General features: G+C 39.6%; 1 protein-coding gene across 1 annotated transcript; it reads left to right on the top strand.

The window, feature by feature from the left end:
* The first annotated feature begins 6 nt into the window (after positions 1 to 6).
* Positions 7 to 11,273, top strand: LOC112818254 (serine/threonine-protein kinase greatwall). The gene is made up of 5 exons (XM_025865434.2): positions 7 to 774; positions 2,237 to 2,378; positions 7,999 to 8,112; positions 8,195 to 8,296; positions 10,929 to 11,273. The coding sequence occupies exons 1-5, from the start codon at positions 67 to 69 to the stop codon at positions 11,084 to 11,086; spliced, it is 1,224 nt and encodes a 407-aa protein (XP_025721219.2). The 5' UTR covers positions 7 to 66; the 3' UTR covers positions 11,087 to 11,273.
* Positions 11,274 to 12,356: the final 1,083 nt, after the last annotated feature.

The raw sequence follows: 12,356 nt of genomic DNA, 5'->3' as shown, positions 1-12,356 counted from the left end.
TCTAGTCCTTGTCAGAACATCATACAGAATAAAAAAAACTGTGTAGAGCAGAAGTCTAGAAATGAAATGAGCGGTGGTTATATAAATCAAAGGACGGGCTTAACAACTGAGGTCCAAGACCTGAAGCTATCTGTATGTGGTCAGCAAAGTGACTGTGCTGATGAGGAGAACGTGGTCAGTTCTTTCATTGGTAAACCACACACCCCAGAAAAATCACCTACCCCAATGATAGCAAAAAACCTTCTGTGTGAACTGGATGAGGACTGTGATAAGAATGACAAGAAGGACCTCCTCAGTTCTAGTTTTCTATGTTCCGACGCTGAGAGAGGTTCTAAAAGTATTTGTATGGACTCCGATTCATCTTTTCCCGGAATTTCTATCATGGAAAGTTCATTAGAAAGGCAGTCCTTAGATCCAGATAAAAGCATCAAAGAATCCTCTTTTGAAGAATCAAACACTGAAGACCTACTCACCGTATCACCCAGCTGGCGGGAGAATACCTTGCCGAAAGGTGATGAGAATCCTGCTGTCCAAGGCAGTAGCCAAAAAATGTTAGCTCCGTCTTCAGAGGTGTTGAAAACATTAACCTTATCTAAAAGAAATGCTGTAGCTTTTCGAAGTTTTAACAGTCATATCAATGCGTCCAATAACTCAGAACCATCCAAAATGAGCATTACCTCTTTAGATGCAATGGAAATTTCATGTGTTTATAGTGGTTCGTATCCCATGGCTATAACCCCTAATCAAAAAGGAACATCCTATATGCCATATCAGGTATGTTCTAACTTTTTAACACTTTGTCGTTAGATTTTATACCCATAAACTATGAAGGCCAGATACTTGCCTCTCACCTAGACTATCTGAGATTTTCTGTTCTGCTGGTTGGGAATCTGTGGACTGTTGGGAGGTTTTGATGCCAAAAGGCAAAGCTGGTAGCAATTTATTATTATTAACTAAAGCACGTCTTCATTTGCTCTCTAGCCTTTCACATATTTTCTTTTTATAAGATTTTATCTATTTGAGCACATGCATGCACGAGCAGCGGGGAGGGGCAGAGGGAGTGGGAGGAGCCAACTCCCCACTGAGCGGGGAGCCCGATGCTGGGCTCGATCCCAGGACCCCGGGATCATGACCTGAGCCAAAGGCAGCCACTTAACCAACTGAGCCACCCAGGTGCCCCTAGACTGTCACACATTTTCAATCACATGTTTACATATTTACAGTCACATATTTTCACTTGACAACAGCAACTCTAAGATACAATATTAAAGTTCACTCTATCTTACTCCCTTTTAAGGACCTTCCTAGATTATCTCTTTTCTTTGTAGGAAATAGTTGGAAAATATATATTTCAAATCTTATGTTATTTTTATTTTCTAAACCTTTTTCTTAACAAACCCAAAGTTTCATTTTTTTTCCTTTTTTGGAGACATGACATAAAGTTGAGAGTACAAACTCTGAATTAGGGTCACAAGACTTGGAGTTTTCTATTCAGAACTTACTGAGTGACTTAGAAGTCCGTTTTCCTCAGAGCCTCAGCTTCTTACCTCTCTGTCGAATATGCTGACACCTCTCCCACTGGTCTCACAGAGTCCTTGTGAGACCACAAAGTATCTTTAAAACTTACATACCAATTAGCACAAGAAGTTATTTATATTTTGTTCCAGCTGATGTGTTGTCCCAGTAATTCAATCATTTGTCAGCCACGACGTCCCTCAGTGACCATTCTTAAGTTTGTATTAATCCATTCTACCAAGAAAGAAATTTTTCTTGCGGATTTCTTCATTCTTTCTTGCATATCTTGATCTTATTGAAATAATTGGTCTTATCTAAGCTATTTAAATTCACCAGCTATCAGGACTGTTCAAAATTATACTTGGTAATGAGTCCATTTTCAAAACTGATCAGGGATTTGAGTATGTCTTTTATCCCCAGCAGCCTAGCTTTGCTTTTTTAGCATTTCTATTCACTGTAAAAGGAATGAAGTTATGGGGTGCCTGGGTGGCTCAGTTGGTTAGGTGGGTGTCTGCCTTCGGCTCAGGTCATGATCCCGGGGTCCTGGGATCAAGCCCCACATCGGGCTCTCTGCTCAGCAGGGAACCCGCTTCTCCCTCTGCCCCTCCCCCTGCTTGTGCCGGCTCTCTCCCTCTCTCTCTCCCTCTGTCAAATAAATAAATAACATCTTAAAAAGAAAAACAGAAATGAAGATATTTATTGTAAACTCTTGTTAAATTAGCAGACCCCAAATCAGGTCAAATCAGGAACCCCATACCGAACTCCAAAGAGTGTGAGGCGAGGGGCAGCCCCCGTGGATGATGGGCGGATTCTTGGGACTCCGGACTACCTCGCACCTGAGCTGTTATTGGGCAGAGCCCATGGTAAGGCTTCCATGTCTTGAGTTTCTGAAGTGTTCTCTAGCACTACATTTTCTTTTGAGGTGAAATTGTTCTAAATTTCTTTGGTATTTGAATTGCCTAGAGTGAGAGAACAGGAACTCATGTGACACTCTTTTCTCGTAAATATGGCATTTCTTATGGTAAAAGAAGACATGCAGCCATTTGATCTTTGCCTTCCCACTCAGTCTCCGGGCCCCAGAGAAGTCCTACCGCCCACCTGCTCTGTCATCTTAGTTCAAAAAAGTCTCCTGAGGTCTGTTCCAGCTTTGGCTCAGGAATGCAGAGTTGAGCCAAAACTTCTGTTCAGTCTGTAGCAGCGCACTCCTGGTTAGAGCTCGCGCTCAGAAACTTAGAAGACCCTCACCACAAGGGTCAAGCCAGAGAGGAGCCATCTTCGGGATGCAACAGAGGAAGACCAGGTGGCATTTTTACCTAGCGTCTTTTTTCCCCTTCCTCTCTCTGAAGAATTTTCCCTTCCTGCCTTCTGAAACGAACTGTATTGGTTTCCTAGGGCTTCTATAATCAAGTGCCACACACTGGATGGTTCAAAACAACAGGAATTTATTGTCTGACAGTTCTGGAAGCTGGAAGTCTGGAATCTAGGCGTGGACAGGACCATGCTCCCTCTGAAAGGTGTAGGGGAACGACCTCGCCCCTTCCAGCTTCTGGTGGTTTGCCTGCAACCCATGGCTTGCAGGGGCCTCACTCAGAACAACATGTGGTATTCTCCCTGTCTCCATGGTCACGTGGCTGTGTTTTATAAGGACACCAGTCATACTGGATTAGGGGCCCACCCTACTCCAGTGTGACCTCTGCAAGGACCGTATTTGCAGATGGCATACTCAGAGGACCTCACGGTTAAGACTTGAACATGTCTTTTCAGGGAGACATAATTCAGTCCATAATGTGATCACCTTCTTGATCTTGTCAGTTATTTCCCTATTCTTCAGGCTCCTTTGGTGATCGACTGTCTCATCTCCCCCCCCCCAACACACACACCCCTTCTATTTTTATTTCTATGCTGCTTTTCTCCTTAGCCTGCCAATAAGCTTCCACCCTTGTCTTTCCCCACCACCCACCTTCTCAAAGTTTGCCTCTTTCCTTTGCCTGATTATTTTTGCTCTGGCAATCTGATTTTTATCCCTACCATTTAACTGACACTTTTTTTTTTAGGATTTCTATCTGTAAGTGATCTACTCCCAACATGGGGCTTGAACTCACAACCCTGAGATCAAGAGTCGTACCCTCTACTGACAGAGCCCTCCGGGCGCCTGTAACTGGCGCTTTTTTATTACCAGTCGTCAGTGACGTCACTCTTGTCAGATCTGCCAGCCTCTTCTCGGTCTCCTTCGTCTTCCCTCTGTTGCTAACTCCTCAGCTCTTCAGTATATAGAGATTCTTCCCGATCCTGCCCTTTCCCTTGTTTCCCTACCCCTGCTTCCTGTTAATATCTCTCCCGTGACTTCAGCAGTCACGTCCTCGTCGGTGCTTCCCAAATATCTGTCTCTAATCCTGACTTTCTCTAGGGGCGTACACGTGGCCAAAGTACCTGCGCGGCATTGCCCTGGGGATTCAAGTGCTGTGTGTCAGTACAGGACGTGTCCAGCTTGCTCTTCCTCTGTTTCCTCTCTCGGTTCTGCCATCTGCGTGATGACACCGACGTTGTCCCTGCATTCAGGCTTTTAAATCCAGTCAGTTCTGTCCCTGCAGAATTTCTTCTCACCTTTTAATCTCTGCCACTGTCTTCTGTAAGAACCTCCTCTTTCCCTTTCATTAATTTACGAGCTCTCTTCCTGGGACATCAGCTTCATCCTATCGTCTATAATCATTGCCACCAGATTTTCCCTCGGAAGACATAAAGTGGCCCGTCATTCTGCTTCTCCCCTTAAAAACCACGATGGCTCCTTCCTACCTGCAGAACAAAATCCAGATTACTGATCATGGTATCGGAGGCTCTAAGCTCTTATACTAGCCTCGTCTCTCAAGGAATCTCTTTTATAAACAACAAATGTGTTTTGCACACACAGTTTGGCGTCTGGGTAGTCTACGATCGAGGCACTGGCGGAGTCAAAGAATCTCATTATAGGTCTTATGTTCCCATTCCACTTCTTAGACACATTATTTTCAGGTTTTCCTTATTTTGCACAAGTATTTTGCCTTCGTTAAAAAAAGCCAGAACCCAGTCCTCTTCCAGTCAAATTTCTTCTCATCTCATTATCTGTTCAAATGCTACCTCTTTCACAAAGCATCCATTGGCCACCTATGGAGAAGTAGTTCATGTCTCTGCCACTTTATTAGAAATTGTTTAAAGCTTATGTCATTTTACCTTATGTTATTACATTTATCTCCACTGCAAAAGCTTAAGAAAATTTCTTAAGACGAGAGTCTAGGTTTCCCTTCTACATAGCACTCCAGGAGGATTCCTTGGTAGCACTCACTAACACTATTAATAATCTCTACAGTGTTGAAACACATTTCGAATTCCCCCTTATTAGCGCAAGCAACTAAATTCCTCTGGGCACCTAACTGATCTTTGTACAGTGTCCATGTTGCTAAGTTACAGGTTTGCCAGCTCATTTCCTATAATATACATTTTCTCTACTTAGGATACAGTATAAAACTAAGCTTCACATATAAAGCTTACTTTTATACTTTTTAGGATCTTGCCACTATTTTAATGAGACATCGAGTTACCTCAGCTATCTAGTGATTTATTTTAAGATTTTCATTTTCTATAAAATATTTGATACACAGTTCTTAAAATAACAAATGATACAAAGAAATTGTTTTGTTTTTTTTTTTAAAGTAGGCTCCACACCCAGCATGGAGCCCAATGCAGGGCTTGAACTCACAACTTTGAGATCAAGACCTGAGCTAAGATCAAGAGTCAGACACTTAACTGACTGAGCCATCCAGGGCCCCAGTACAAAGCAATTCATAATTTAAAAAGAAAAATCACTGCTTTATACCTCTTTCCCCAAATCCCAGGCCTCAAGGGCAGTCTCTATAGCAACTTTGTTTCTTGTATTGACCTCTGTGTTTCTAAACATCATGCTGAGAACAGCTAAGACTTCTCTGAGCCCTCCATGGTCTCCCCCGTTCTACCAATTACTTAGGAACTCTGGCCAGAGTTTCCCATAGCTTCTTGTGCATATTTTTATTTCATTTCTCTTAATATTGTGTCAAAATTATCTGTTTTGTCTTGCCTGGAGTAGGTTGTTTTCTCCTTGGAAAAATCTCTTTCTTATTTACCTTTGTGTCCCTTGTGTCTGGCATAACATTTAGGATCTAGTTTGGTGAAGGATGTGAGGATGAACTCATGATTTTAATACAACGTACCTAACTTCTCTTTTCTTACATGCAGGAATTCTGACTTCCAGTGAGTGAACTTCTCTATAAAGTAATATGGCAAAGCAAATTAAACTGGTCAAAGTATAACTAGATCACATTGCATAAAAAAGTATTTTCCCTTTCATCTTACTTAGGAAATAGAAAATGAACTGTATTCTGTCTTCTGAACAGGAGGACATCTGGGCAGAATGTTCTCTATGAAAACAAATGTAGGCATGTAGCATTTTTAAAATAACTTTTAAAGGCGGCCGAGAGTAAAGATACAGCCTTTTTCTTGCAACCCAGAAAATAGGCTTATTAAAAATATTAAAATTAGCACTGACAAAAGAGCTTGAATTTTCCTACCCATTGAATTCCATTATTATTAGAAAACAGAAAGGCCTAACAGTATCAGTGTACAAATTACAGATGGGGGTTTCATATTAGAAAACCAATAGTGTGAAACAAGTTTGTTCTATTTCTCTGGCTAATAGTATGTATTATAATTGCTCCAGTTTATCATCATATGTGATCTTATTAGACTTTGACTCAAATATATGGGTATGTCTGACATATCCATGGAGAAATCGTGTCAGTTTTTGACATGAGTACATTTTGGCTGAGCTGGGAAAAGGGTTCTAGTTTCTAACCTAAGTAAAATAATGAAGATACCTATTTTTTCCTGACTCCTCCCCTACTTTTCTGTTATTTGGTTATTCTATCTATTCTTTCTCAGTGCTGCTTAAAAGGTCCACTAACCAAGGTGGTTTGTATGGGGTTTTTTTTTATAGTGATTATTATAGAAATAGAAGTCTATAGACTGTTTACATTCTTTGTTCCTTAGGGAAGATGGGATTATGTGGCTTGCAATGAAGAGGCACTCTAAATGCATGCGATTATTTTCCTAATGGCAGATTCTATAGTGCTTTCCTACTTGTTTTAAAATGGAATGGTGGCAGTTGCTTAACCACAATAATGAATTTTGTGAAACTGATTTTATAGCAGTTTATTTTTTTATTAGATTTATTTATTTGAGAGCGAGCAAGCAAGAAAGAGAGCACGAGCAGGGGAGAGGCACAACAGGAGAGGGAGAAGCAGACTCCCTGCTGAGCAGGAACCCGACATGGGCTCGATCCCAGGACCCTGGGATCATGACCTGAGCCAAAAGCAGACATTTAACTGATTGAGCCACCCAGGCGTCCCGTGAAATTGATTTTAAAGAGTAATTTTCAAGCACATTTAGTACTAGACTAGAATTCCTATTTTAATTATATTGAAGTTAATCATTTTTTGACTAAAATTAACCATTGCTTCAGAAATATTTTTCATAGAACTAACAAAACTATAAACCAGATTATAAGGTCATGTTTAAAATAATTGTTGGAAACATCTTTGCATATAGATGATGCTTCCAGTAAAGATCTTTAGAAATCAGTTCTACGGGTTTATTAAGACTTACCTCCAGGGGCACCTGGGTGGCTCAGTCGTTAAGCGTCTGCCTTCGGCTCAGGTCATGATCCCAGGGTCCCGGGATCAACCCCCGCATCTGGCTCCCTGCTCAGCGGGAAGCCTGCTTCTCCCTCTCCCAATCCGCCTGCTTGTGTTTCCTCTCTCGCTGTGTCTCTCTCTGTCAAATAAATAAGTAAAATCTTAAAACAAAAAAAAGACTTACCTCCTAATTACCTCCTCAAGCCATAGTTTAAGTGAATATTTTTTGTTAAACTAATTTGTCCTTCTCTGTTTTTAAAAGGAGTAAAAGGACATTAAAACACTGTAAGGCTTTCCTTCCTTAACCAGGCTGTCCTCCAATTAGTATAAGTGTTGCTACTTCATCTCATACCCATGTGAGTAGGTGGAGTACAAAATCATCTAAATGTTATTGTTTCCCTCCCCCATTTGAAATTGACAAGTACTCTATTTTAGAGAGTAATCTGTGGGTTAAATGTATTTCTTCTAGTGTTTTAGGATTTAGAACAAGTAAATATCCTGAATATGAGAGGTTTTTAGTGAGTGACAAAAGAAAGATAACTTTAGCTTTTCTTTGACTAGCTGTGTCAATTGCTAATCTAAACTTCGTGGAGAATAGAGAAGGAAAATAATTGCCATGTTACTGAAATGAAGATAATTTGGGTTTTTGTACCTTATGGACTAGAAGAAAGCCTTAGGAAATGAATGCCTTGACTGTGCCCAAATATCCATGTAGTAACGTTTTAGTTGATGAAACATTTGCACAAAATGCTTGCAAGTGCAACTACTCCCTCTTAAATTCCAGGTCCTGCAGTAGACTGGTGGGCACTTGGAGTTTGCTTGTTTGAGTTTCTAACAGGAATTCCTCCTTTCAATGATGAAACACCACAACAAGTATTCCAAAATATTCTGAAAAGAGGTGATTCTTTTTCTATTAAGACAGATGCATTTATCTCTGTGTATTATTTGATCAATGATTAATAAGCTATTTGTATTTGTAGATATCCCTTGGCCTGAAGGTGAAGAAAAGTTATCTGATAATGCTCAAAATGCAGTAGAAGTACTTTTAACTCTTGATAATGCAAAGAGAGCTGGTATGAAAGGTAAGGTTTTGTGTTAATAAACTCCTAGCTTGATTTGTTTAAGATGAACTGTAATAATGATACTAAGTTCTAGGACAATACTATAGATAATCTGACTGCTAAATTGGTTAAAAATTTCTTCAGTTTATTTTTGCCTGCTAGATATGCATTGATATATTTGTCCTTATTCTGCATTAAAATTCAGTGCATCAGGTTGGGATACTCACTCACTGAATTTTATTAATCTCAAACAGGTACCTTAAAGCAATCTTATGTTGTCAGTGTCTTGGGTTTTTTCAAAGCCTAATAAAGTTACTCATCAACCAATACAGGAAATTTTTTTTTGTTATCAAAACTCTCTTCTATAATTTCTGACTGCTTCATTTCTGATATTATCGACTGACAAATGTATCAAGTTCCAGGTTGTCTCAAATAAGACAAATCTGGTATCTTTGTGATCCATTCAATGGTTTTTTCCAATGGAGGGGTATATTAAACTCCAATTTTGAAACTAGGAAACTCATTAGCTTTAATTTAGATTCAATTAGGTTTAATGTCAGCTGCCTTAAAATCCCTTTTCTAACAAAGTATACATAGACAAAGAAGCAGCTATGTCCCCAAATGCATTTCCATGTGGTCTAAGGCATTGAGAAAAATGAACTTCAGTAATATGTCACTTGTGTCAGCTTCTAGGTGTTCCCTCTAATAAGATCAACAGTTTATTTGCTTATTTAACAAATCCTGTAGAGTGACTTCTAGGTGCCAGGCAATGGGTGCTGGAGGTATCCTAGGGATGAACCAGACTAAAATCCATGTGCTTGTACACCTTACTCTGTAGGGGAAAGACACAGGTAATGAGATACAATATGACATAATGCATCTAGCAGTGAGTACTGAGAAGAAAGATGAAGCAAGTGAGTGGATACAAAGTTTGACAAGAGATTTTCTAGCTGGAGTGGTCAGGAAGACCTCTGTGAACAGTGGGATTTGAGGAAAATCCTATGTAAAGTGAGGGTGCAGACATTTGAAAGCTCAGCTTTAAAAATTACTTTAGGAGTTTTCAACTGGGGCAATTTTGCTTCGCAAGGGACGAAATAAACAGAGATAGAACACCATTCTTACCAATGACCTCAGATTTTTGTTTGTTTGTTTAATGAACAGTTTACATAGTGAAGCAGATGACAGGAGAGGTCTTCGGTTAAAAAACAGTTGTTGCAACAACTGTTTATACAGTTAATCTTAAACTGGCTTAGAATTCTTTTGTGAGTTCAGTTTAAATAAATAGTTATGATGAGAGAGTCATAAAGCATCACATCGCAGCCAGATATCAGTTTAAGAGTTACTGCTATAAGTAACTCTAATCCATGCTCAGACATTTATTTTGAACAATTAAGAGACAGATTCTTTTTGCTATTTTATTGTTTTCCTACCAGTCTCTTACTTTAGGGAAAAACCAACTTGTAGATATGTTGACTTCCCAAGCCATCACTCCAAATATAGACACATAATTCTTTCCTGTCTGTGTAGTCTTCTCCCAATATTTTCCTTAAATTCGGTTGTTGGTTTTTTGAACTACTTAATGCCTTGATTGTCACTTAATTTTTTTGCCAACATCCCTATATTTGTCTTATAAAGTGAAAGGTTGAGGATATGGGAGGTTGTGTCTAGCAACCAAATATCACAGGGTGATCAAAAGAGCATGTTTTCATTTTATTTTATTTATTTTTTGTTTAAATATTTTATTTATTTATTTGTCAGATAGAGAGAGAGACAGAGAACACAAGCAGGGGGAGAAGCAGAGGGAGAAGCGGACTCCCCGTGGAGCAGGGAGCCCGATGCGGGACTCGATCCCAGGCCCCTGGGATCATGACCTGAGCTGAAGGCAGACGCTTAATGGACTGAGCCACCCAGGCATCCCGCATGTTTTCATTTTAGCAGGTAGAAGGAATTAGGAAAGAAGACAGGTACCACAAATGTAGCTAAAGAGATGAGCAAAGTTGAGATCTTGTAAGTGAAGCGTAAAGTCTCCAGATATATTCATGCTGCTAAAAGGGCATGTAGTTGAGATACAATCAATGAAATCAAAGAAGTCAACCATGAAGAGAATATGTCACAAATGTCATCAGTGTATGTGTTGAAATCACCATGAAGGATAAGGATGGGGCATAGGAAAGAAATTAAGGTAGTGGAGGATGACGTTTTTACCAGAGTTACCTAGGGTAATCGGTGGTGATAAGGATTGCAGAGATAGAAACAGGTAGCAAGGACTTGGAATGAGAAGTGGAGCATTAATCATGAAGATCAGTGGTGTGGAAGCTGTGTCTGGGAGCAGGAAGCAGGCCAAGCTCCTGTCCCATCAAGTCAGGGATTGTGTGAGAAGATGGAGGCATGAGATAATATAGGCTTCTATTAAGGAAAACCATTCATTCACTCATTTGATGAATACAGGCCAAGCACCTGTCATGTGTCAAGTGTTATACAAAATGACATAATGTGAGCCATTGTGAAGTACATGGAAGACAGACATTGAACACATATGTATGAAGCAAAACCGGGCAACATATATCTGAGATCTTCCCTTACTTCCTGTAAAACAGTACTTACTTAGGTAACAGTGTTATAATGCTCTGTTTTGTTTTATATTTTTCCTAAGAGCTGAAACGTCATCCTCTCTTCAGTGATGTGGACTGGGAAAATCTGCAGCATCAAACTATGCCTTTCATACCCCAACCAGATGACGAAACAGATACATCCTACTTTGAAGCCAGAAATAATGCTCAGCACCTGACCGTATCTGGATTTAGTCTATAGCACATAAATTTTCCTTTTAATCTAATCTTGGCTTATAAGCTATCATAATTATATACTCCTTCATAAGAGAGTGATCTAAGGGGGAAGAAGAATCATTATGTTACTTGGATCGATGAGTTTTTAATGTATGTTACAGCTTCCACAGAGTTAAAAGTCTCTCAAGAATACAGTCAATGACTTATCTTAATCTCAGAGTTGTATATAGATCGTCAAAACTTTTTTCACTTTATTTATTTTGTTACCGCACCTTATGAAAATTCATACATCAGTAAAACTAGAATGACACTACTCTGTTAGAAAAGGAACAAGCTTTGAGCCTAACTTTCTTTCACATGTTGATTTCAGTCCACCATTCACAGTTTGGTGTTAAAATAACAAAATCATACGGTTTTATTGTGATTTGTTTGGACATGATTGCCTGCAAAAGCTGAAGTCTTGAGAGCAATCATTTAAGCTTACACTTGTGGCTTCAAAACTGCAGCTGGGAAACTCCTTCACTTGGTAGTGTAACTCCTTTAGGGAATGAGGAATAAAAAGGATAGAGGCTTTAGCTTACTTTGAAACAGTCTTGCTGCCTTGACTACTTCTGGTGCTTTCTCTACAATACATATTTGCTTAAAATTGTACTGGAGAGCTTAGGTGTGATTTGCTGTAGCAATTTTAACAGCTTATTCAATTTTAATAAAACGTGGTGGTTTACATTTTAAAAGAATTTGTTTAAAACGTGCAACATTACAAGAAACAACCTGATCCTTAAAAATAAATAATTTCTTTTTGCTTAATAAATGTAACACTTCAAGTATATTATCTGTCAACATCCTTCTATTAAATATATATACACACTAAGATTCAACTTCACTATAATAATTTGTTACCCAGTGGTAAATAGATGGATGAGTAGTCAGAGATAAAGGAAGATGGTGACAAAGTAGGAGGACCCTAGTCTTGCCTCGTCCCATGAATAGAACTACATAACGATCAAATCATCCTAAATACCCCAGAAACAGACCTGAGGACGAACAGAACAAACTCTACAACTAAAGGGAGAGAAGAAGCCACATCGCAGATGGTAGGAAGTATGGAGACATGGTTTCGGAGAGAAAATGGATCCTGGTTGTCGTGGAGGGGAAGGAGTCATGGTCACAGAGAAGGGTGAGAGAGAGGAGCACACTGGATCGCACAAGGAGGTTTCCCCATAGCCACCTGGCTCGGAAAACAAGAGGGGCTGAATTTCATGAGTTCTTGCAACTAGGAGGGCTGAGAGCCTGGA

This window comes from Callorhinus ursinus, unplaced genomic scaffold (assembly GCF_003265705.2).
Source record: "Callorhinus ursinus isolate GAN/ISIS: 27379988/994484 unplaced genomic scaffold, GSC_fseal_2.0 scaffold909, whole genome shotgun sequence".
NCBI classification, from domain to species: Eukaryota; Metazoa; Chordata; class Mammalia; order Carnivora; family Otariidae; genus Callorhinus; species Callorhinus ursinus.
This window is presented reverse-complemented; position numbering and strand designations above follow the sequence as displayed.